The sequence below is a fragment of the Strongylocentrotus purpuratus genome, unplaced genomic scaffold (genome assembly GCF_000002235.5).
Source record: "Strongylocentrotus purpuratus isolate Spur 01 unplaced genomic scaffold, Spur_5.0 spur5_scaffold_1, whole genome shotgun sequence".
Taxonomy (NCBI): Eukaryota; Metazoa; Echinodermata; class Echinoidea; order Camarodonta; family Strongylocentrotidae; genus Strongylocentrotus; species Strongylocentrotus purpuratus.
In genome coordinates, this window is record NW_022145594.1 from 17,576,023 (window position 1) to 17,603,298 (window position 27,276).

Genomic DNA, 27,276 nt, shown 5'->3' on the forward strand with positions numbered 1-27,276 from the left:
CGTTTGGAAAGTTACGAAAAGTGGTTTCTAAGAAGAATGATGAAAATCCCCTGGACTGACAAAGTTAGTAATGAGGAAGTTCTTACACGAGCTGGAGTGCAAAGGGAAATGGTACGTGAGATGTTGATTAGGCAGTTGAAGTTCATGGGTCACATATTACACGTAAAGAAGGCCTAGAGAATCTAGCTTTGACAGGGAAAATTGTGGGAAGAAGGAGTAGGGGAAGAAGGAGGATACTTTGAATGGACAAAGACTTCCAAAGACTTTTTCAGCGCAGACAATGATTGTATTCGTGACTTTTACGAAAGAAAAGGTACGTGTACGTGAAAACAGCTTCGAGTTATTACCAATCACTGAACAATTTGTTTTCAAAGAGTTACGTAAGTTGAATGTATCAAAAAGTACTGGGTTAGACTTGATTCCAGCTAAATTTCTAAAAGATGGTGCGAAGGTTTTATTTAAGCCTCTAAGTTACTTAATGAACCTATCTATCTTGACGAGTACTTTTCCAGAAGATATGAAAATAGCAAAAGTGACTCCACTTTATAAAAAGAAAGATAAAACTGATGTTAGCAACTATAGACCTATTAGTGTTTTAAGCGTAGCATCAAAGATTCTAGAAAAATCGGTCTGTGTTCAAATTGAAAGATACTTCAAAGAAAATGATATAATTTATGAATTTCAATCTGGTTTTCGACATGATTATTCGACTGAAACATGTCTAATTCATTTGACTGATTATTTGAGGAGAGAAACTTCCCAAGGACGCTTTGTTGGTATGGTGCTCCTTGATCTGCAAAAAGCTTTTGATACAGTTAATCATTGCGTCTTATTGAAGAAGTTACAACTAATGGGTTTTGATAAGGCAAGTTTAGATTGGTTCAGATCCTACTTATCTAATCGGCACCAAGTAGTGGCCATTCATGATATTCGTTCCAAACTAATGCCTATAACATGCGGTGTTCCTCAGGGAAGTATTTTAGGCCCAATTCTATTTTCAAGTTATATAAATGATATGTGTATTTGTATAAAAGACTTCAAACTATTATTGTACGCAGATGACAGCGTACTACTCTATTCAAATCCTGATCCTAAATATATTGAGGAAAAGCTCAGTGAACAGCTGTCTACGTGTGTCGATTGGATGACTGATAATAAGCTTTCTTTACACTTGGGAAAAACAGAAAGCATTTTATTTTGTTCTAAAAGTAGTTCTAAAAAGTCATTTGAATTCAAAGTGACACACAATAATCAAGCAATCAAGAGAAAAGAGTCTGTGAAGTATTTAGGCATTGAGTTGGCTAGCGCAATTTCATTTTCATCTTTAGTAGAATCAGTTGTAAAAAAAGCAAATTCTCGTCTGAAATTTTTGTACAGATATCAAAGTTGTATGGATTTAAAAGCAAGACGTACACTCTGTTTTGCTCTTATTCAATGTTTATTTGACTATGCTAACCCTGCATGGTACAGTAACATAAACAAGTCAGATCAAAAGAAGTTGAAGATTATACAGAACAAAATGGTGAGATTTATCAACTGTTCTGGTCCAAGAACTCATGTTGGCTATAGCGAACTTTCTAAAGCTGGTTTTCTTGAAGTCGACCAAAGATCAAAACAACTCGCATTGCATCACGTGCATAAAATATATCATACTAGGGCGAATCATTATATTCGATCCAACTTCGATCTTGTTACTGACGTACATGATTATAATACAAGAAATAGACGATTCAACTTTAACTTACCAGAAAGAGTAGGTAGTATTGGAAATTCGTTTTATTACAATGCCATAAAACATTGGAATTCCCTTCCCAATGGTGTAAAAGAAATAGGAAACTATGATCATTTTAAGAGGAAATTAAAGGAATACCTAATACTTGACAGTCAGAGAAGAGAAGTGAATGACATGTTATATGATTGAAATTGTTATTCTTCTGTCGGTTCATACTTTTTCATGTTGTATATACTTATGTTTTCGTACGTTATAGAAATTCTACAAATTCATCATTATTTTCCTCTTCTTCCTTCTCCTCTTTTCTTCTTCTCCTTCTTCTTTTTCTTCTTGTACTTAATATCATTTCTATCATCAGTTTAATGTTGTTATTATTATCTTTAATAAGTAGTTCTTTTAATTTTCTTATCTGTCTGTAAATATTACTATTTTAATTTATTAATTGTATACATGTCTGTAAGGGACCCCACTGGAAATAAGCTCTCGAGCTTTCGTGGGTTATCCTGTTCAAGCTGACTTATTTTTGATCTGTTATTATTGTATATTGTTGTATATTGGAAGCTTGTCGAATAAAAATCAATCAATCAATCAATCGACAGTCTGCAGAAATTGTTGGAAGAGAGAGGAGTGAAAGAACTGGGAGCCGGACTGGGAGTGGTACTAAGCCCGCCCCAACCTTGTTCCCTCTTTTTGAAAGCACCCCCTATCTGAGGACTGCCAACATTTCCGAACCCCCCCCCCCCCCTTCGCGGGCTTTTTGCGGGCTTTTCCTGCCTTGGAGACCCCCAAATCATGAAAAATGCTCAATGTAACCCCCTAAATTCGGAATAATTTCTCAGGAGTCCAAAGAGTTGAGAGAAAAAAAGAAAAAATACCCCCTTTTTAAAGAAATCTCCGGGTGAAAAGTTAATGCACCCCCCCCCCTTTTTTTTTTTACAATTCTCAGGCCGGACTTTGTCGCACGAAAAGTACCCCTTTACCGAACATTTTGGTAACACGCATGGGGTCCGTCCTTTCTCGGAGTGGGTGGGTGGGGGGGGGGGGGGTAGTAATACAGAAGGCTAGGAGCCGAGGGTTGTGGAACAGCATGATCGCCAAAGTCAAACGATATGGCACTTAGAGAGAGAGAGAGAGAGAGAGAGAGATCACACAGGATCAAAGCAGCTGGATTGCTAATGCATATTCACCCGTACAAGATATATGACACGCCTTGTCGTGGGGTCCCACAAAAAAAAAATGTTATTACAAAATATAAACAAAAACAACCATAGACACGTGAAATTAATAATAACACGTTTGTACACGGTTCCCCCCCTCAGTGTTATTTAGGGTTCGCGTATGCTTCATACCTCCCTTTGAACGGACCCCCTATCTCAGGACTGCCAACATTTCTGAACCCCCCTTTCGCGGACTTTTCGCAGACTTTTCCTGCCTTGGAGACCCCCTCCCCCTAAATCCGGAACACTGCTGAATGTACCCCCTATCTATGATATTCAAGATATTTTATAACCCCTTTTTGAATTTCTCAGGAGTCCAAACAGAGAGAGAAGAAAAAAAAAACCTTAAAAATATTTGTTAACCCCCTTTTTTAATTTCTCGGGAAACCAAAGAGAGAGAGAAAGAAAAAAAATCACCCTTTATAAAGAAATCTCCAGGTGAAAAGTCAAGTAGACCCTTTTTTGAAAATTCTCGGGCAAGAATTTGTCTGTAATGGCATTAAATTATGTTTGAAAGCGGTTGGGGTTGAGACAGATCGAACCCGGGATCCGGAAACTAAGATGTTGTAAGCCAAGCACGGCTCCTCTATATTTTATGTAAAAGTTCTTTTCATCAAATCGGTATGAGCATTAGGAGTATAAAGTTCATCGAGAAAGCTAAGTGGTATTCGTGGACGGAGGTATTAAAACAGTTTTAAAACAGGTATATGATCCTAGCTCACTTGTCTCTCATTCCGGGGGGGGGGGGGGGTACTCAGATATGGTTTGGACGGAAGTATGCCGCTCAAGCCTCGAAACCCCAATCAACTTTTTAAGGGTCATTCTGGCAAAAAAGGTTACTAATTTTAAGGGATTTTTCTCGAAAAGGAGGCCCCAAAATATGAAATTGTCGAGGAATAACCAACCGAAAGTTAAGATTTCTTTCATTCTTGAACATATTCCCATAGTCGGGGCGCAATGTTCCAATAGAGGCTGATAAATACACCAAAGCAACGAGAATATATATCTCCTTAAAAAAAAAAAAAAAGGATTTTTCGAAAAATAGTTGCGATTATTCCCCTTTCTCTTTTGCGCTCCTTCAAGTGCCGCCTGGGGCACGTGCCCCTGCCCCCCCACAGGTATTCCTATAAGACCTCTTCTTAAAATTTGCATAAAAACTAAAGAGAATACAGGGATGTTTTCTACAACTTTATTTTCGTACATGGCAGCACGGATGTTGCTTTAGTGTTTTTTCAACCAGTTTTGAGATTTCAAAAGATAAATAAATGAGTGACTCTTTTCAAGAATGTTTTTATGATAATTTATTCATTCATTCATTTATTACATTTTTCAAAATAATCATAAAATTACATTATTATAGTGCATACTTATCACCAGTACATTTACGATGAAAACTGTGTGGTGCAATTCCTCGACTGCTCGCAAGAAGACCATGCAGGGCCCAGTTGCACAAAACTTATTGATGGTAACTTTGCCATCAATGGTATACCATAGAAGCCTTGATTTTGATTGGCTGTTGAGCCCTGTTACCATGGTAGTTTCCATTAATGGCAAAGTTACCATCAATGAATTGTTATGCAACATGGCCCATATCCATAAAAGCTATGGTATTATCATGGACCAACTATATACGTAGTAAGTCCATGGAATTATCAACATAAGTGACAGCCTTATCGCGGACAGCCGACGAATATGAGTAATTAAAAAATACACATTAATACATTTAAATAAATAGATTTCTAAATAGAATGGGCTGTGTATTGCATATCCAAAATAAATTCAATGAAATGGTGATTTGGTAAACTGATAATATAAATTTAAAACCTGATGACGAAAAACGAGTTTGAAAGCCCAGAATATATTTCCATATTATATATACATTTGCGAGTGGCATAGTGCACATAGTGGATACATATAAGAATGCCCCATTTCGTTTCATTAGCTACTGGAGTATGATCCAATGGACCATTTTTGTAATGTAATCAAATTGTATGCACAAATCTTTGTTCAGTGCCCATTACCCGGGCTCGTTACAAATTGTTTCATTCACCTCTCACGAAAAAAAAAAAAAAAAAATGTCAATAGTCAGAATGCGAATTACATACATTCTGACTATTCAAGTACAATTATTCGTTAGATTAGAAATTGAATTTAATAATTCATTACTAGTCACGTCAAAAAAGACGTATGCTTTGCATTTGATTACATTACGAAAATATCATTTTAAAATTACGCCTCATTTAGAATACATACTTGTACAATTATGAAGCGCTATATAAAAATTAAATATTTTTTATTATTATATTGTTTCCATGTTTCTTTCAAATGATTTTTCCATTTTTTAATTATGCCTATATAATGTAAAACAAAATAGTTGTTTACTATGTGCATGCAGTTTGCAATAAATACAAAATACATTGTCTTTGTTTCAGCAGGCAGTTTATGATATACAGTATATTGTACATGTTTTAGGCCTGGTTTTCTTTTTATATGTAGGTGACGAATGCCAAAGGTTTCGTCCGTCCATACGTCGGGATTTCCTTAGACAATGTACTTTTATGTTGATAGTGATCTGCGTGGCTAGACGTCAAAGCCGTTTAGGCGATTATTCTGCGCTGTTGGACAAAAACATAATCAAGTAAGTTAATTAATTATTAATTTTCGACATCGATAAACGAAATAAAAATAGATTACAATGCAAACCCCTTTACATTTTAATCCAGAATACTCTAGCTCAAAGCATGGACCTACTACGCTCAAATCCAATATTGTTTTAATTTATAAAAAATATTCTAACTTTTTGAAAAATATTCTGAGTTTCAAAAGTGCCACGATGTTGTAAAGGAAATATTTACGAAGACAAGATACTCCAAAATTATCATTAAGTATTTGCAGTTAACAACTTTATTATACATACCCTTACCAAGTTTTGTAAATTTGAGGTTCGTGAAAAATTGATTTGTCCCAATTTATATTTCTTAAGAATGTGACATATCAGAGATCGGGGGGGGGGGGGGGGGGGGGGAGGTGGGTTGTGGGGGCGGCACCGTATTTTCTCATGCACTTTCTTATGTTAAATGTATTTACCTTGTTAGGCGCCTTGAGCATCTCATGGGGTGGATATGAGCGCATTATAAATGTTGTTATTATTTTATTCATTTTTGGATTCACGAGAAAACAAACTCAGTGAGTGAAGATGATGAAGGGATAGTGTGATATTCTCCCTCTCCGTTTCTTTCACTCTCGTTTCTCTTTTGGTTGTTTCTATCTCAACATTCGGTCTTTTTTATGAATTGGAGGGGGAGGGGTGACAAGCACATGAACCCCTTTAGTTAAATACCGTCAATACTACTGGGCCAGAAGGGATTAGACCACACAGCGAGGTCACTGACAGGTGGCTATCTCATTAACTCAGCTCTCAACTAACATAAGAAAAAGAGGATCACGGGGGACCAACAGGCACCGATTGGGGAAATTTTCTATATAGAGGGAGCAAGTATAGCTACACGTAGGACAGTAGGGCTTTAAGCCGCTGAAACAAAATATTAGGTATTTCTTACTCTCTCTCGCATAGGGTAGGATTGGTCCAGGTGCAAGGATAGTCGTGTAGATTCATAGCACCAAGAAACAACACTAAACAGTTCTCTGTCTCGTATGAGTCTGGTTGACCAGGTGCCCACCAAGCTAGGAAAAAAAAATCAAACAAACAAACAAAGATAAACAAACAATATAGTAGTCTGTTGCTTGTAAGTGTCGGCTTGCATGGTGATGTAGATATACAGTAGGCTTGCGGGTGCACCAGGACTACACATCCCCAAGAAAGATTACCGAGTCGGCAGAGTCCTTTTCAGGACTCCTCAACCCCCCCCCCTCTCTCTCTCTCTCTCTCTCTCTCTTACATGGTGCACCCGCAAGCCTACTGTAAATATAGTAGTAGTAGTAATGGTTCATTGAAATACAAATCAATCGCGGCTCGCAAGCCGAATTACAGGTTTTGTATAATAGAAAAAGCAAAGCAAACAAGCAAACAAAGAAACAAACAAGCTAATAATTCTATAGGCCCTCCTACTTCTGCTTTCATAAGCTAATGCTCGTACTAACATTAAAGTATGTTGAGGCAAGCCATCTGATCATTTTATTCCACGGTCATATCGAGGACATTAATTTCGGATGAGCCTTATGATATATCACGATATTAACACAATTTTTTTTTTTTAAATTGCTTTATCATTTTAGAGATGCAACCGATCATTTTTTTGACAATATTGATAAGCCCCGTTCTTCATGATGACCTACAAACAAATCTTGATTACTAAGCTAGACGCAATTTGCAAAAGGCTCCTCTTCTCTATCTATTGGAATTGCCCAAATCAGTGGTTATTTTCAACAAATTATATGATTGCAAAATCTTGTAATAAACACATTCATTACGACCGGATCCCCAAACTTTGTAAATGTGGATATGTAACTCACGGTTGTGCAAGAGAATGCGTTTTCCATCCAGGCAAAGGAACTTCCCATCCATGTTAGTATCATCACACCCTAGCCAGATGGTCTGGATGCCGAGGTCGGCTTCGCCCAGGAATTCAACGACGAAATCGAACTCGGCCCTTACGTTTGGTATGAAGGGGAAAGATCCAAGCTCGCTGCAGAGCTGCAGGGCCTGCGCGTACGGTACGGGATCGGACCAAGCCAGACGATAGCAACTATTCGACCTCCGCAACCAACCAGCCGGGCACGTACGAGCTAGAAATGGGTAATAATAATGATAATAATAATAATAATAATAATAATAATAATAATAATAAAAATAATAATAAAGATGATAATAGTATTTATAATAATAATGACAATGACAATAATGATAATAATAGCTACATTTATATGGCGCACGTAGCTAGGGTAGATAAGTTTCATCTTTTAAATTTGCATACAACATCGTATCATGCAGGGTAAGAGTCATAGGGTTAAAGTTATAGGGATAATAGGGTTAGGGTTAGGGCTATAGGAGTGTGGCTAAATAACATAGCTACAAAGTAATATAGCTAAGGTATAAAACGGTTGCATCTATTTGCATACACCAATAATGTAGGGTATAAGGGTTAGGGTTAGGTTTCAGGTTAGGGTTAGGGTTATAGAAACCTGCCTCTCCGACTGATTAAATAATGCCTACCACAGAAATGGTGTTGAGAGAAGGTCAAAACATTGCAATAGGGGGGTCTATACGCTTCCTCTATAGAGGACAAAAATGGGTAGACCGAATGTCCCAATAGAAATTATCTTTTCTATATGAAAACAATGGGACGGGACTTGAAAAAAATATTTATAAAAAAAAAAAAAAAAAAAAAAAAAAAAAAAAATCGTTTATCGTGATTATCTTTTCCCGCTTTCTTATCTTCTTTTCCTTTTGCCTTTAATTTGTTTTTCTGTAGATCTATGAAAATAGACTTTATTAATGTATTCCTTTTTCCTCTCAAACTTTGTTATTATGATAATATGAAATGTGAAAATTCATTTTTAAATTTGCTTATGTCAAAATTTACTTGTAACTTTGTATGAAATATAAAGCTTCCTTTGCCATTTTCTTCAGGAGAGGAAAGAATAATAAAACTTACAAATCGAAAAGAAGAAAATATAAGGAAAAATTAAGAAATACGAATTTTGAATAATACTGAGGATCACCAATACCTTTTATTGTAATATTGAACGAGCAGTCGGCGGAGTTTCCCGCGGGATCCGTTGCCGTGGCAACCACAGTATAATCCCCGGTATCCCACAATCCTTCACTCATATCCGTCGTAACTGTCACCTGACCTGAGTCGTCTGTGGCGTCGATAGGAGGCCAAGTGACATTCGCAGAAAACTCACCATTTGCTAAGTAGAAAACTTCGCTCTCCGGACAATTAATGGAAGGAGGGGTGGTATCTGTAATTGAAATAATAATCAAAAAAATATATATATATTATAATTGCAAATAATAACAGAAAATTTATAAATGAGGGCCTATTCCGATTTGTTCGTCAATTGACAAAGAGAAGCACAAATTGATAAGCCCTTTGTATTGAGCGATTGTTTCACCCGTTATTGCTAAATTGTATAAACGATACAAGGTCCCGAAAATTTTGCTTTTTAACAATGGAAAAAAAAGTGGTGAAAATGAAGAAAACATATCGACGATGATTTACTTTATATTCAAATGAAGAATAGATCTTTTCTCCCACGCTGACATAAATCAATCTTAATCATTTTTTTTTATTTATCATAATATACTGATTTATTAATCTTATCAATATTCATTAAATATTCGTTTATCGTAAATACAGACTTCTTTACTTACTGTTCAACGTGATATTTGTGTGTGAGTTATTTTACCAGTAGGTCTAAGTAAAAGACGTATAGGCCCTATACAATTACAGAAATTTCCTATCTTTTTCTAAAAACAGATCTATCTTACAAACCTGGAGTCCGTGTTGTCGGTATCTCTGTTGTCGGTCTCTGTGTTGTCGGTATCTCTGTTGTGGGTCTCTGTGTTGTCGGTATCTCTGTTGTCGGTATCTCTGTTGTGGGGCCCTGTGTTGTCGGTATCTGCGTTGTTTCGGGAGGAGAACTTGTGGTCGGCGCTTCAGTTATTACGCGGACATCCACCCCCACTACAAGTTGGAAAGATCAATATTGCAAAAAAAAACGTTAGGCTGTTGGAGAGAGAATTAAAAATTGTATATAATATATTAGAGAGAGAGAGAGAGAGAGAGACAGAAAGCGTGTGAGATGGGTGGGTGCGGTATAGAGAGAAATGTATGCTATGTATTTAAACGTAAATGATCTGTCAAATAGACTCTGAGGTACGAAAAGAGGCAAATATACCAATGAACAATGATGAAGGGATAGAAACAGGGGCGTCGCTAGACCTTTTTCAGTGGGGGGGGGGGGGGGGGGGGGGGGGGGTGTAGAGGTCAATGTCAACTAGCCACCAATTACCGACAAAATTAAATGTCCAATATCTACAAATTCAACCCTATAAACCTGGGGCCGAAGGCTAAATTAAAATGGTCATTTTCCTCGACGACATAAATATACAAATTATTTCTTCAATTTAGTCAGCATCATAGCTATATATTCTAATGCAGGCGCGTAGCTAGGATCTTATTTTAGGGAGGGGCGGTAGTGAGCAAGAGAATCACTTAAAAGCGCACTCATTAGGGGGGTGTGGGTGATGGGCCTCCCGTGCGAAGCCCGAAAGCTTTGACGTTTCATTAAATTATTATAAAAAAGGAGACGATTTGCTGTACCGTTCTCGACTGTTTATCCTTTTCTGAATTCAGTTCCCCCCCCCTCCCGCGCAAAGGGCGGAAGCTTTGACGTTTCAATAAATTATAAGAAAAAGCAGACGATTCGGTGTACTGTTCTCGACTCGTAATCCTTGTCTGAATTCAGTTTCTCCCCCCTCCCGCGCGAAGCGCGGAAGCTTTGACGTTTCATATTATGAGAAAAAGCAGACGATTCGGTGTACTGTTTTCGACTCTTAATCCTTATCTGAATGAAGCTCCCCCTCCCGCGCAAAGCTTGAAAGCTTTGACGTTTCCTCATATCATTAGAGAAAGAACACGATTCGTTGTACCGTTTTCTACTCTAGATAAGCCCTATGAATTTTGTCTGAATTCAGTTCCCCTTCCGCGCAAAGCGCGTAATTTTTGGCGTTTCATCACAATAGAGAAAGGAAGACGATTCCTCGTACCGTTTTTTGAATCTTATTTAGCCCTATTCATTTTGTCTGAATTCAGTTTCCCCCTCTCGCGCGAAGCGCGGAAGCTTGACGTTTCCTTAAATTATTAGAGAAAAAAGACGATTCGTTGTACCGTTCTCGACTCGTCTAAATGAAGTTTTCCCCTTCCGCGCAAAGCGCGGAATTTTTGGCGTTTCATCACAATAGAGAAAGGAAGACGATTCCTCGTACCGTTTTTCGAATCTTATTTAGCCCTATTCATCTGAATTCAGTTTCCTCAAATTATTAGAGAAGGAACACGATTCGTTGTACCGTTTTCTACTCTAAATAAGCCCTATTAATTTTGTCTGAATTCAGTTTCCCCTTCCGCGCAAAGCGCGGAATTTTTGGCGTTTCATCACAACAGAGAAAGGAAGACGATTCCTCGTACCGTTTTTCGAATCTTATTTAGCCCTATTCATCTGAATTCAGTTTCCCCCTATCGCGCGAAACGCGAAAGCTTTGACATTTCCTCAAATTATTAGAGAAAGAACACGATTCGTTGTACCGTTTTCTACTCTAAATAAGCCCTATTAATTTTGTCTGAATTCAGTATCCCCCTCTCGCGCGAAGCGCAGAACCTTTGACGTTTCCTTAAATTATTAGAGAAAGAAGACGATTCGTCGTACCGTTCTCGACTCGTCTAAATGAAGTTTTATGGCGTTTCATCACAATATAGAGAAAGGAAGACGATTCCTCGTACCGTTTTCGAATCTTATTAAGCCCTATTCATCTGAATTCAGTTTCCCCCTCTCGCGCGAAGCGCGAAAGCTTTGACGTTTCCTCAAATTATTAGAGAAAGAACACGATTCGTTGCACCGTTTTCGACTTTTAATAAGCCTTATTTGTCTGAATTCATTTTCCCACTCTCGCGCGAAGCGCGGAAGCTTTGACGTTTCCTTAAATTATTAGAGAAAGAAAACGATTTGTTGTACCGTTCTCGACTCGTCTAAATGAAGTTTCCCCTTCCGCGCGAAGCGCGGAATTTTTGACGTTTCATCACAGTATAAATAAAGGAAGACGATTCGTCGTACCGTTGTTGACTCTTAAACCTTGTTTGAATTTAGTTTCCCCGAAAATTTTAAACCTCTGATAGTTCGTAGGGAAAAAAAACTTGTCGGCCGACTGACAATATACATCTCACCGACTTCAAACTTCTGCATTGATATAGTACACGAGGATCGAGCAAGAATACCGACACAGCTGACCCGACGCAGCAACATATTTACCCGTGTCTTTCTTGCTCCCTCGACGAGACGACTCCACCCAACAACCCCCTTCTCTCTTTTACTCCCACTCCTCCTCCCTCAGACTCTTACCTCCCCCTCTCTCTCTCCTCTCTTTCATCCCCCGTTTGTTTTGTTTCCCTTTCACTCTTTTTTCTTCTTTTTTCCTTTTCTTTCTTTTCCTTTCTTTCCTCTCTCCCTCTTTTTCTTTTTTTTCTATTCTTTCTTCTCTTTTCTTTCCTTTCTTTTCCTTTCTTTCCTTTCTTTTTCTTTCTTTCTTTTCTTTTCCTTTTCTTTTTTTCTTTTCTTTCCCTTTCCCTCTCTTTTTTCCCTCCCTTTTTTTTTCCCTCTCTTTTTGTCCCTCTCTTTTTGTCCCTCTCTTTTTTTCCCTCTCTTTTTTCCCATCCCCTTTTCTCTTTTTCCCGACGGCAGCGCAATTTTACCGACAATATCCTGACAGGTGGGGGGGGGGGGGGGGGGGGGGAGTGTCGCACCCCCACACCCCCTTTGGCGACGCCCCTGGATAGAAATATAGATAGATAGAGAGAAAGAGATCAAGCTAAAAAGGTCATCACAAAAAAAATGTGGATATTATGCGCGTGCGCGTGAGAGGGAGAAACAGATTAAATGCATTGAGAAGAAAGAAAAGGGGAGAAAGAGAAGGAATATATAATTATATACACGTGTAAAATTGTATACAGTAAAGAGAGAGAGATGGGGGGGGGGGCAGAAGGGGGTGGGGTTTCCAGATGTCGAAACTCTGACATGAAACAAAATATATACCATCGGTGACAACGAATGATGTCGCATCGACACCGAGTTCGTCCAGGCCACCATCATCGGCGGCGTCTTCAATTACGGCTTGGACCGCAGCTTGGACGTCCTCCTCGACCTTCTTGAGTCGGTCTTCGATGGACCCTGCTGGCGTGGTCATGTCTCCCGGGGCGGTCATGGGTGGAGAGAGAAGTCGGATCACGAAGTCCACGATGACGCTGCCAGAGCTAGAGAAGACATTGTGTAAAAAAATAACGAAGTTTAAATCGTGTTAACAGCGTAGGGTGCATCTGATATATGCATGTGTATCTTACATAATTAGGCTGCCAGAGCTATAGCCGGGGGTAATAATTTCCAAAGCTCTTTGGAAGCGCATAGGGCAATTATATAATGAAGTGATATGCGCTATATACAAGAAAGGAATATTATTATTATTATTATCATTATTAATCAGTAGTCGAGATTGTTTATTTCATAGTTTATGAGGTATAAGTAAAACTTTCATCGACAAGCTGGGGGGGGGGGGGGGGGGTTATATTGCTCGATATGTCGAACTTTTTTGTATATCTTTTTGTAAATATCTCGACATGTCACGTAACAGTCTAAAATGCTTTTTATTTTACACAAACCTAAATCCATTGACGTGTGTGCCGTTATATACGTCACCGAGATCGCTTCCATAGAAAACGTCGTCCATCTTGAAGAAAGAAAAAACAAAGGGGGGGGGGGGGTAGGGAATGAGAGTTTGTCCGGTAGGTAATTGAAATGAAAATAATGTAGTAAAATAGATAGAAAGAAAGACAACTACAACATAATGATCGTTGGTCATAAACTCCAAATAAATACTGCGTAACACTGCTACATGTTAGGTAGGCTTATTCATTTTTTCAGAAAAATTGGAAACACACTCGCAAGCACTTACACCCGCACGCACAATCACACCCCACACAAATTGTGTATCAATATCAGATCTGCTGTCCTTTTCACAGTCCTGGGCCTCGTCTTGTAAGTAGTTGCGATTGATATCAATCTCAACTATACTCAGAGGAAATAAAAGACTGCAAACTTGCGATTGACTAGGATCAATCGCAACTCTTTATAAGACGGGGCGGCCCTGGGATTGTAAGGCGTCGTACCTAAAAATGCAGCATTAGTGACATGGACAGAACATTACGTATTTACCAAAAATGTCTTAAATCTTGTTTTATTACCGAGTTGGTAAAATTGTCAGCCAGTGATTTGTACTGAGGTGACAAATCGTTATTATACTGAGGGATGAAAGCCCGGTTCGACAGACGAACGGTGGCATCTAAGTTTACTCCAACTGAAAACAAAAAGGAAAAGAAATATAGGAATAAATCAAAGAGATATATTTTGTAATTAAAGGTGAGGTCCACCCTGATATTAATTTGGTTTTAATAGAAGCAGAAAATGAGATGAACAGGTCAGTGAAAGTTTGAGCAAATTCCGATTGAAAATAATGAGATTAGGATTTTTTCAAGTTGCGTTCACAATCAAACATAAACTGGCAACTCTCTAATTTATCTTGCGAGCTCCTATTTGCTCTTTCCAAAACAAAACAAAATAATCCAAAATTTTTACTTCAACAAAATGTTCAATCATACATGCACCCTACATGTAAAGGAGCTCGCAAGATACATCACAGTGTAAATAATTAGATCTAGATGTGGTCGGAAAGTAACCTGTGGGACAAAAAATCTTGCGCTTGCTCCTAACGAATTAATAGGCCTAGACTATTACACTTTAAAGGAATAATTAAAACAAATATCAACGAAAAAATGAAGTACAGACGTGTGAATGTGAACTTTAGATAGGCACTGGATTGACACACAGAGATGGATTTTGTCTAAATTCCCACAACAGTTCAGAAATTGTCCTGTTTTACTTCATTTATTCTTTTTCTGTTGTCTAAAATATGAAGTAGAAAAAAACATTCTGCCAGTAGCAGCTTATAAATACATACCAATGACTATGGATCCTCCTGTATCGGTTGGTCGTGCATCAGTTGGTTGAATTGTCACTAGATAATCGAAGAAAAAAATAACAAAGACTTAGCACGCTATTCACATTTAAAGACGGACTTTGCTCAAATTAATCTAGTGTAGACAAAGGAAAAATTCATATTTCAATATAATATTAAACTACCAAATCTTTGTGAGACAATGCTCAACTATATCGTACAAACGACTTTATACAGCTAGACCATAATGATAATATTGGATAGGCCTATATCCATAATAATCCATGATTAAAAAAAAAAAAAATTCTATACCGCCGGGAAAACATTGCACCTAGTTGGTATAAATTACTGTAGATTAATGTCTTGCCAAAGGACATTAGTGTCACGGCGGGATCGAACTGTGAATCATGTGATCCACAGTCTGAAGACGTATCCACTTGACCACGACACCTGTACAACACCGCTACTACTCTATGACCCTAATTCACAAAGGAGGTTTGTCGACAAACCTAGGTTTATGTGCGTCATAATGACGCGTTTTGACGCGTTTCAAACCCAACACTGTAAAAATTTGCTGTAACTCATGCAGTAAAATACTGTGATTTACAACAGTAATATGTTGTAATAACGATTTTACGATAATTAACTGTATAAGTACGTTGCTGTACAGTATATTGCTGTAAACATCAGTGTCGTAGAGCATGGGAACAAATATCTACAGTAAGCTAGTGTAAAGGAGCGTGCAAAAAGCATTGTGGGATACAGCGCACATGCGCATTAGGCGGATCGGCTGCATATGCGCGTATGCGTTGCACGTGATTGGCTCCCGCGCTAGCCCGCCACGCCGCGCCGCCATTTTTAATTTTCTGCAAAGATTTGAGCTGAGATATAGCTGAGCTGGCCGGCCTGATCCTGAGCAACGAATCTGAATCTGTTCTGTTCCTGGTCCTGATCCTCGAGCTGGGATATTGATGACCAATAAGTCAATTCCAAGGGGATCCGAGGTAAGTTACAGATTGCCAATTATCAGAGTCATGATTTGATTTGTATCCCGCTGAAGTGAAGAATTGTCAGACTGTGGAAAGTATAGGGATTGTGTTTGTAATTGTTCCGTCTACGGTATAATACTGTACGTGCTGTGCTGTGGTGTGTGGGACAGAGTCGGTAGTGTTAGTGCAGCACATGACACTGTACTGCAGTACCAGCGTACAGTGTCACTGTCAATGCGATGCCATTGCACATGGATATGCATGCTCACGTTAAATTGGAAATGTCTAACGTCAAGACCATCAAGACTTATAACTTATAGGACACCGCACACACTACGATCGACTACAGCATCAGTCCATCATGAGCACACTGCGTGATCAGTTGAATACGCACAAGTCTAAGCTCATGTAGTGTAGTCTACAGCACGTTACTGAAGAAATTACAGCAAAGTACTGGCAATCCTGCTGCATAGTGTAATTTTACTTAAAAGTTAAAATATGAAATAAAATTACAGTAAGTTACTGTAAAATTACTTAGTATTTTACTGTTACTTAGTAATTTACAGTAAGTTACTTTAAAATTACTGTAATTTACTGTAAAATTACTGTAATTTACTTTTTTGAAGGTCGCAGCGTTGTCATAGCAACCAAATAGGCCATTCCGTAACTGGCAGTAAGTTACTGTAAAATTACTGAGTAATTACTGTAAAATTACTGTAATTTACAGTAACTAACTGCTAGTTTACAGTAACTTACAGTAATTTTATTTCATATTAATTTTGAGTACTTGTCTACTGTAATTCACTGTAATTTTAATTTACAGTAACTGTAGGTTATATCTACAGTAAGTTACCATCAATTTTTACTCAAAGTATCTGCCTGTAAACTTTCCTACAGTAAATCACTGCATTCTTAGAGTAAATTGCTGTTACCGTAGGTTCTTCAAATACTAACAGTAAATTACAGTAATTTTTGTCTTTAAGGATTGTAAATTTGTTTTACAGAAATCTATTGTAGTTTCATTTACCGCAAATGAATGTTAATTTCACTTATGTAGTAACATTCATAGCCGTGAAATCAAATGTTTTTTTGCTGAAGGTTTCGCATACAGTCATCATCAGGAGGCTCGTGACAACTGGTTATATTTGATGAATTTATGTTTTTCTTTCGATTTTCTTTTGTATTTTTTGTCCTTTATCTTTTTTTTTATTATTCATTTATCATTTAAATAACTTTTAATCTGTCAATGCTGTACATAAAAAGTTATGTGTACGTATGCATATTAAAGGTATTGTTTTCCGCTCTTCTTTCTTGCAGTATGCCATGGATTACTGCTGAAGTCACACAGTGTGCATGCTGAAACACTAATCAGACGGATGCTCTACATGGACATCATATACCCATGTACGTTTGTAAGCTATGTAATCATTCTTCTGGATCATTGAAGCGGTTTTCTGAACACTTTTCAGTCCATAGAAATGTGGTGAATTTCGATTTCCCGTGTGGTGTTCCTGGCTGCAATCGAACATTCAGAAATTATTCATCCTTCAAAACCCATGTGCATAGGGATCATCAACCATTTTCAAGAAAAAAAGATGCCCAGTTTTTCTGCGTTTCTACCTGGAATTGTCCACTCTGTGCTGTAAAATGTGAGGAAATCCATGACATACTTTCTCATCTTAGAGTTCATATCAAACACGGAGTTGAAATACGCTGTCCTTTTGCCAATTGCAAAAAACGTTTTTCAGTGAGGTCGTCTTTTGCGTCACATATATCAAGAGTTCACAATAAGTTAGACCAGATTCAGTTAGACTCAACTTCAAGTGAAACTGGTACTGTGTTAACTGAATCAATAAAAAAAATCCCACTTACATTGAGTATCTGAACCCTTTACTTTCACACACTTTCTTAAAATTTTATTTGTGTCTTTTTGCCCTTTTTAGACATTTGCAAATGTTATGCTTGCAAAAGGGATCATGTACCTTTAATATGCATTTCAATTGAACTTAATATGAAACATCACAAGTGAAAATTGAAATTTGAAATCAAATATTTTGTTAGTGAGGGAGGTTAAAAAAGTCACGTGACTTCGTGGTATTAAGGAAGCCGTGTGTTTAGCCTTGATGCAAAGAGACCAACTACAGGGAGCCCAAACTTTTTTAATAAATTGTGTCTAGTGGTCATTGAACTTCCTAGACAAAGCATTAGCACATGTATTCTGTGAGCCTGGCATGTGTGCAGCCTTGTCATCATAAGCATTGCTTGATTGTTTACTTACTGTTTTCCAAAATATGTTTTACATTACTTGCAATTTAGCATTATTTTACCTTAGTGAATTTTCATATATTTTAGTCTGTACATGCAATACACCTTATATTTAATAAATTTAATAAGTCATGAAATAAATGAATTTGCCAAATATTAGGCCTATATTTAAGTAACCTATATTTTATTTCGACATATTTCAAGTTATATAATAATATATTTTTTTTAAGTAACTTATATTTTATTACGATATATGTTACGTTATATGGTAATATGTTTTTTTATCATATTTAATACGTAGCAATATTGTAGCTAAACGAATTTCATAATTTTATGTTTTCATTTTACATGTACACAAATTGATCATATTTTCTATTTTCTTTGTTCATTGTGCACATTGGTAATTCTATTTCATTAATTTCTGTATATCATGTATATTTTCTTATTGTCAAGTATGTTTTACGGTTTTTGTTATTTTGCACAGCCCCTTTGTAAACCAGCCGAGTAGCTGAATAGGGCTTTTACCGTCAATAAATCAATCAATCAATCAATTGAATGACAGCTCATGAAGTTGAAACAAGTTTCTGTGCAGAATTGGCATGTAAATGAGACAAAAATACAGAAGAATATGAAACACGTATTAAAGATTACAAGTTTAATATAACAGAGCAACTCAAATTAAATGGGGTATTAGTTCAAAAGATAAATTAAACAAAAATAAAGTGAGTAATGTCTTTTGGAGAGATTCTACCAGGTATAGAGAGTTTTCCTTGATTCTGCCAGGTATATGGAGACTTTTCATTGATTGTATTCTGATAGTAGTTGTCGTTTAATAGTGGCTTTAAAGGAAGATAAAAGTGTATAAAATATGTCTTGTTTACAATTGAAGATAATTCTTTACAATAGTTTTTTTACAATTCAGAATTTTAAAGTGAACATATTGTTGTCTGTTCGACAAATAATTTTTGACCCAAGAAAGTGCAGTGCCCCTAAGCCATACGTTGTGATTTAGCATATCAATGCCTTAAAGCCGCTATGTCTGCACAATTGCATGTGTTATTCTGTCGTATAATTAAATTAATGCTAGGTCGGGTGAATGATTTTTTTTTAAAGCCATATTGGTTGGGATTAAGCAAGTTATGTGTATTTCAGAATTGGTATAATCTAAACAATTTTTTCAAGAATTTTTGAGATACTGGAAGGATGACTATGGGTCTGTAGATTCTTGAGTACTTGAACTTTTGCAGTTTTTAGTGGTTTTACTTGTTTTAATGTTTTACTTGATAGTTTCTTTGCAAGCATTTTCATAATGTTACACTATTTGAGAAACTTGTTTTATGGAGCGTTGATTACCCAATAAAGACTTTAATAATGATTTTTGTGTTCAGAAAGCTTGTTTTTTCCTCAAATTAACAGGATGATGCTGCTAATGTCAAGTTAGAATACTGTACTTATTACATTAACTTAATGTAAATGAGAGAAATAGATTAAAAAAAATAACAGGATGATACTGCTAATGTCACAGTAGAATACTGTACTTAATACATTAACTTAATGTAAATGAGAGAAATAGATAACAAAATAACAGGATGATATTGCTAATGTCACAGTAGAATACTGTACTTATTACATTAACTTAATGTAAATGAGAGAAATAGATACAAAATTAACAGGATGATACTGCTAAAGTCACAGTAGAAAAGCTGTACTTATAACATTAACTTAATGTAAATGAGAGAAATAGATACAAAATTAACAGGATGATACTGCTAAAGTCACAGTAGAAAAGCTGTACTTATTACATTAACTTAATGTAAATGAGAGAAATAACATTAATTTACTGTAGAGAAAAACTTACAGTACATAACTGTAAATACATTTAAATTACTGTGAATAAAATTACATTAATTAACTGTAAGAAGAACTTACAATAAATACTGTAACCTTATACATGAAAATTTCTTTACAGTAAGCTTACAGTATTTTAATGTCTTACAGCAAGTTACTGTTGAAAAACTTACAGGAAGTTACTGTAATGTCAAAGTTACAGTAATTTACTGTGCAACAAAGTTGCCAGTAATTTACTGTAATTTCTACAGTGAAATTTTTAACAGTGAAGGTTTGTCTAAACCTTGGTCTGAAACGCATCGCAATGGGTCTATGACGCACATAAACCTAGGTTTGTCGACAAACCTCCTTTGTGATTTCGGGCCTATGTCTTTCATCCTCATTGCATCATCCAAAGATGGAACAAATATATTGAGATGACCCTTGGATCATAAAAGTGATACAAAAGTATTAATGGAATTCCTTCTCACCGGTACAGCATTTAAGGTGGAATACTGTAGATTGATGTCTTGCTTAATTTGATGAAAACAAAATTGATAAAAATAATACGGCACATAATTTTGCACGAAATCGCTCTTTATCGTATGATAAATACACATTAAACCATTGCTTACTGGAACCTGGTTGTCCCAGTGTTAAGCCTATGGGAATTAATAATTCAGTAGCCATCGGGTTAAATAGGTGTTAAAGGACAACTGATATAAACTCACCTGTCGGCAATGCCTTATTTCCTATGGTATTAAAAGGGAAACGAGAAGAAGAGATAGTTTGAAAAGTATCAATATCAATGAAACTCATTCATTTTGCACCATTCAAACATTCATTTTGAAGCCATAATGTGGATGGGTAAGCAATCTAAAGAACCGAAGTTAAAGGCAGGCTTTACTACTTCAGCCAGAAGGGATTAGACCGCCCATGCAGCGAGCGAGCGAGGTCACTGTGACAGGTGGCTATCTCATTAACTCAGCTCTCATTTAACATAAGAAAAAGAGGATCATGGGGGACCAACAGGCACCGATTGGGGAAGTTTTCTATATAGAGGGAGCAAGTAGCTACAAGTAGGACAGTGTGCCTTTAAAACAAATTATGCCTATCAACAAAAGACATTCGAAAACTAATAAAAACAAAACATTGAACAAAACAAAATCACAAAAAACCAAAACAAGGTCATATGCATTTGTGAAAATGTTGGGTTAAAAAGATGTTACTTCGTTCATTAAAGTCATCCGCTCAGACTATTTTCTTATATTTTTTCTATCTGAATTTGGAAATTTAAACAAATTTCGTGGAGGGGGGGGGGGGGGGTGTCAGTGGTTGCACATCACCTAACCTCCCCGCCTCATACTCCCATATGATTATATGGACTAACGAATAATATAAAATGCATACCTGTTGAGAAATAGATGATCATGAACAGGATGGTGATGAAAATGGCGAGCAGACCTGAAGCGATAAGAATCACGACAGTCCGATTCGCTTTCGACCCCGTCTTCGAAACCACGTAATCCACCATGCCATTTCCCCGCGCCCTCGATTTCCAGCTCCTCCGGTCAGCACCTTCGGCAGCCGCTTTCTTCTTCTGAGCGGCGATGTCGTCACCGCCGTTGTAGCCGGGAACTGGTGGTAGCGAAGCCTTTCGAGAGCGGTAGTCACCGCCGCTTTTGCGGTCGCAGCGCGCAGCGGTCATCTCTCGGGCAGGAACCGCTGGCATGGTGTCCAGTGGCCTCCGTTCGTTTACCGATGGAGCCCCTGGACGTTCGGCGGACCACTGGGATTTTGAAGCCTCGCGTGCAGCCGCGGCGTCGAATTCGTAGGCAGGTTGGGCAGGGAGTGCGTCAGAGTGTTGCCGTTGGATATGATGAGACATGCGGTTGCCTGGTGGCGGATCTTCGTGATGAAATTTCTCTGGTTCTTGAAGGTCGTCTTCTGGTTGGAATGCTGGATTCTCATATTGTTCCTCATCACGTACTTCATGGGATTCTTCGTGGTGAAAGGAAGGACCCAAGTTCTCTTCTAATTCTTGGTGGTATTGATTGTCCTGTAAAATAAATCAATCAGCATTTATTCTGTGCTTGTATCAGGAGATAAAAAGAAGGACAATGCGGTAAGAGACCTTTACCTTGTAGGGAGTCTGAACCCATCTAAATGACGCGGTAAAGAAATATTGTCCTTTCGTGTAATCGTGATGCAAACTCTTCGGCCTATAACTCGTAACATAATTTAAGGGAATTATTTCCAATTTCTAAGGGTGTCTAGCAAGCCCTGCATATTTTTGCCACATTCACTTATGTGTGCAGTTATAGTACTTCTTGCATTACCTTGGTGCATGGGTAGATAGTGTAACATCGCCCGACCTTGGGGGGGGGGGGGTTCACTTCGACGGAAGGGGGGGGGGTGGTGGGTCTATAGAGGCTAGATCAAACTCTTTTCAGTATAATGCCATTTTTTCATCCATTGATGGATGTTCGAAGTAACTATATCGACCGAAGTAACTAAGAATCATTATCACCATGGGGACCATTTAGGGGAGGTGTCGTGGTAATATATTACCACGAAACCTCCCCTATGATGGCTCTCAATCTAAAGGCTGAGGGTTCGAATATCAGCCAGCTGGTACTAAATTCTTTTGGCAAGACATTAATTCACATTTGCCACTCCCCACCTAATGGGTAGGCCTACCTGGCGATTGCTGGGGACCTGGGGGCGTTTCACAAAGATCCTAAGTAAAACTTAACACTAAGTTGGACTTACAAATTATGGACAGCCATATTGGAGCCTTAAAATGAAATATATTCAAAAGCAGAAATTCAAGTAGTTTAGACTTTTTATAAATTCCACATCCAGAATATGAAATCTCCTTAATAATCGAAAAGATGAATGATTTGAATCAACATTTTATGCCTTTAAAATAACTTTTACACATTATTTTCATAGATGCTAACGGCTTTCCAAAATGTTTAAGTCCAACTTAGAGATAAGTTAAACTAAGGATCTTTGTGAAACACCCCCTGGGGTAATAATAATCGCAGGGCCATCAGGAGCAGTGATGCTGACCAGGCAACCTGGGTAAACAAAATTATTCTTATTATCCTTAGACAAGTGGCCTAGGCATATCAGTTTCAGAACTCTGACGGGCTTGTACGTACCACTGTTTTCTACGATTGTTGGGGTACAGTTTAGTGGTGTAGTAGTAGTAGTCGCTCTATACAGAGCGAACTTATTTTTCATTTATTTTCACATAATATAAACAATGACGGACATTTAAGGTTCTATGTCCATTTTGCAGGCCCAACAATGAATAGGTTAAATTCCAATGGCATTTGAAAGATAATACTAATTTAGAACTCCCCTTAGATAAATGGAGCTTGAAAATGTCTTTAAGTGGAAAAATAACGGCTATTAGTTGTCAAATCGACTTAGGAGCTATAGAGCCCATAAGTAATAGTCTTGATTTTCAGACCCTTGTACCACATGGTCGTACGTTTTATGCTGCACAAAGATTCAATCAGTTTAATTTTGGCCATTACAAGAAGTGGGTTATTGATGTAGACAAATCCTCATAGCTCATTTTATCTATGTTATTACCAGAGAAGAAGAAAAAGTCAGTCAGTCACTCAAAACTGACAATAGTGTCTGACAGTAAAGTCTAGCAAGTAAACGGGTTTCCTTGCATAATTTGAATATTAGGACACTGCTAACGTTTAAATTTCACAGATAGGACATACATAACATATTCATAATTCCTGCAAAGTTCTACAGAATCGAGGTTGACTGCAAAAGGGACATAGTATCTTTAAAGGCAATGATATAACAGAAATGAGCATTGCAATATCTTTGACATTGTTTTTTAGTCATTGTAATGGAAAATTATTTGGTTACAGGAAATGAAGAACAAAACAACGAACCTACTTGAAAGCAATGCTTGTTGGGTGTAGGTTCGCACAATAATAATTACATTTATACATTTACAACTTAATTTTGGTGTGTAGATTAAAAATACAGGTAGGTCTGCTTACCGATTGATCTGTCTTGATGTTGGGTCTGATCGCTGGTACTTGTCTCTCCGGACCATCTGCAACCTCTCCAAGGTCGTGATCTTCATATTTTCGTACCATTTCCCTGACGTCGACCTCGATTTCCTCATCGAGACCGTAACCCAGTCCCTTCTTCAGACCGGGATCGTCATGGGGAGGGGCTAAGGAGGGGTCTTCATGGACCAGTCTAGGCCCAAGACCACCTTTCGAAGGTCCATCTTCATTAGGAACGGTCCAGTCCTGGTAGTTATTCTGTTGCAATGATATAATCAAAAACAACAATGATCGCAAATTAAGATCGACTTTCGATAAACCATGTTCGGATTGTACGTCATTGTAATTTTACTTATTGGCAGACAAGACGTTTTGAAATTGCATTAGGTTTATCTTTCAGTGAAATTTTTGCGATCGTAAGTCAGATATTAAAGTAATGATATGTTATTTCATGCATTCAACTAAGTTCGAATCTATTTGAATTCCTCCAAACATAATGACTTATATGATTTTCATAACAGAAATAATTAGTGTGGCTATTCATTATGCTGTGGCGTATCTCCTGTTTGCCCGGTTCATGTTTATTTATTTACCATCGGGAGTTCTGTATGCTATGATAAAAGAAGACATAGTTTTAGCATATATATATATATATATATTATATATATTAATATTTATATATATATATATATATATATATATATATATATATATATATATACATACGCACACATACACACAAGAGGAGGAAATGTAGAATCGGGAGTAGCCCTGTGGTCGAATAATTAGAGCTATACTATTCTCACAGATCATTTATTATTTTCTTTCGACATCTTCTTCTTCCTCCTCTCGCTGTCCTTATAATAATATTTTTTCATCGATTTAACCCATGGCCTGCAGGGTCACAATGGAATTGTACTCGCACAAAAAAAAGCAAACAAATTAAATAATAAATAAAAAACGAAAAAAGCAAACAAATTAAATAAAACAACAAAATATCAAAACAAAACAATAAACCGTGAATTGAATTCAAGTCTGCTTGAAACCCTTTTTTGAATGGCCTTTGAAAATTCGTCTGAAAGATCGTATTATAGTCTCGTTTTAGAATTATAACGTCATATTACCTTCTTCGCTTTGGCATCCCAAGTTGCTTCTCTTCCCTCGTGAAATTGGGAAAAGGATGGGCGAAATAGACAGTCGGATATTCCTATAAAAGTAGACTCCAAAATATATGTTCCTTTGGTACACAAATTCCAGTTAAATTGTCCGCATAAATCAGAAATGAGAATAGCATGCTAATTGTAATCATAACGTCAGTCATAGACATACGTCACAATGAGTGTCTTCTCCCACAATTTGGCCTTTCTGAAATTATTTCCTGGTGCAACACAATGAGGGTTATTCGTAAACCCTAGCAGACAAGGCATTGGTGACCTTCTTACGTAACACCTCTCTTCACTTAGCTCAGTCGTGCAAGGAATGATGAACCGTTCATATCATGGACCTACTAATGCTTTCACATTATTTCGCTAATCGCGCTCCGTCTTGCACTGTTTCCAATATCAAGAAGGAAGAAGAGAAAGATGGAGAAAAAAAGAGGGGAAAAAAATCACTAATGTCACAATTGGACCATTCATCTGTTCGGCATTGCAATGTAAACGAGCAAAAGTAAAGACCTATTACATTTGGAATATATAGATTGTGATTTGCTTCAAGTTATTTCTTATAATTGTTAACGTGTGTTTTTATGTTACCTATATTTAAACTTCTTTTTCCCCCTTTTTTCTTATTGATATCAATTTGAGTTTAATTATTGTATATGCCATGTATAATTTTACCTTTGTAATGCATGTATGTTTTGAATCTATGTTTTTATGTGAATGGATGGCTCTCTGGGAGAGCAGGTCTAGAAATGGTCTTGAAATGAGACCATGCATGCACCCTGATGAAATAAAACTAGTAATAATAATAATAGTTGATAACTGAATATGGCTTATTGTCACCCAATATTCAATGACGTTTGTTTGTTTGTTAGTTTGTAATGTACGAATTATGGGAATATGAAATGCGCCTGTAAGAGAAAATCGCTGTATAGGCATAGATTTTATGCACCGGCCGAAATTCGTTCATAAGAACATGAGTGCAGAAGTGCAACGACTTGAAACGGTCACAAAAACGAGGAAATAAAGAGAGGGAAAGAGAGAGAGGGAGAGAGAGAGAGAGAGAGAGAGAGAGATGATTTGTTGACTCGCAAGTCAGCGGATATGGACACTGGGGTATGAATATAAGGGATAAGCCAATGCATGTCGAAGGAAAACAGAAAAAGACCTTAAAGGTAATACAAAGTTTTGGGAAATTTTGAAATTTGGGTGGATAGTGAATCTTTACAATTTTGGTATATTTGGATGCCCCTGTGGATGCATTATGAGCAATACAAAAATTAGCCCCTAAAACACTTCTGTTTTCGAGAAAAAATGAATATAAAAATTTACCGGTACTCCCGGTAAATTATGATAAATTTCAAATAGCGCCTATGGCCGTATAATGTTAGCTGCGACCATGAAAATATCAGAATATGTAGTTGGGATATATAATTTCCAAACGGGAATAGCTAATCGGTCGATTTTAGTCAAGAAACATTGTTTCCTAGCTAAATTATTATCTTGACCTTGAGAGGGAGCTATACAACATAAAGAGTTTATTATTTACAATTTCATAACTTTAGACTAGATTTCGACTGCGACAACGATCAATGTATATTGTACGAACGCATATGCTTCCAATATGTTAATTTGAACCAAATTCATGACCCCATACCAAAACTTTGTAATACCTTTAATTCTTTCATGAGAAAAGAGCGAGTTCAATAGACCATTTTCGTAATGTAATCAAATTCGATGCAAACATCTTTGTCATAATATATAAATGCCTTGTTACAAATGATTTCACACACCTGTTATAGATATACGAAAAATGGTATTTCAATGGTTAGAATGCGAGTGCATATCCGTGTCGTTAAATAAGACTAATTAGGAGTTCTAGATTTATAACTCCTTATTATTGTAGGACAAGCCATAATGTTTGTCCAATACTATGGGGCGGCGATCGATTTTTTTTTCGTCGATCCCCCCCCCCCCCGGAATATTTGAAAAAGTGCACACAAAAAAGTTGCACCATGTGGGAGAGAGGATTGAGCAGTTATAATTATGCATGTGAGGTTTACGACATAATTTGTAACATATACAAAGATTTATGCATTTTTTATTACGTACATTACGAAAATGGTCTATATTGTCTTGCATGTTAATGATTTTAGAAGAACAATTAATGAGTTGGTAATAATAATAGCTCGTTCTTGTATAGCGCTTTTCAAATATAATAGGGCAAGGCTGTGTTAGAAATGTGAAAAGGATTTACCTTATCAGTGCAGTGTCAGTGAATAGAAACGAGGGGC

General features: G+C 37.1%; 1 protein-coding gene and 1 long non-coding RNA gene across 2 annotated transcripts; one reads left to right on the forward strand and one right to left on the reverse strand.

Annotated features, from left to right (window-relative positions):
• Positions 1–5,366: 5,366 nt before the first annotated feature.
• LOC585818 lies at positions 5,367–25,116 on the reverse strand. Its single transcript, XM_030977758.1, has 13 exons — positions 24,947–25,116; positions 23,811–24,080; positions 21,184–21,832; positions 20,505–20,525; positions 14,696–14,752; positions 13,923–14,035; positions 13,341–13,408; positions 12,721–12,938; positions 9,408–9,599; positions 8,638–8,874; positions 7,423–7,695; positions 6,510–6,633; positions 5,367–5,564 (listed from the first exon to the last, which is right to left on the reverse strand). Exons 2-13 carry the CDS (start codon positions 23,907–23,909, stop codon positions 5,555–5,557), a joined length of 2,061 nt encoding a protein of 686 aa, XP_030833618.1. The 5' UTR covers positions 23,910–24,080; positions 24,947–25,116; the 3' UTR covers positions 5,367–5,554.
• Positions 15,255–19,321, forward strand: LOC115920952. The gene is made up of 2 exons (XR_004062629.1): positions 15,255–15,696; positions 16,999–19,321. It is a non-coding gene; the product is annotated as an uncharacterized LOC115920952 (long non-coding RNA).
• Positions 25,117–27,276: the final 2,160 nt, after the last annotated feature.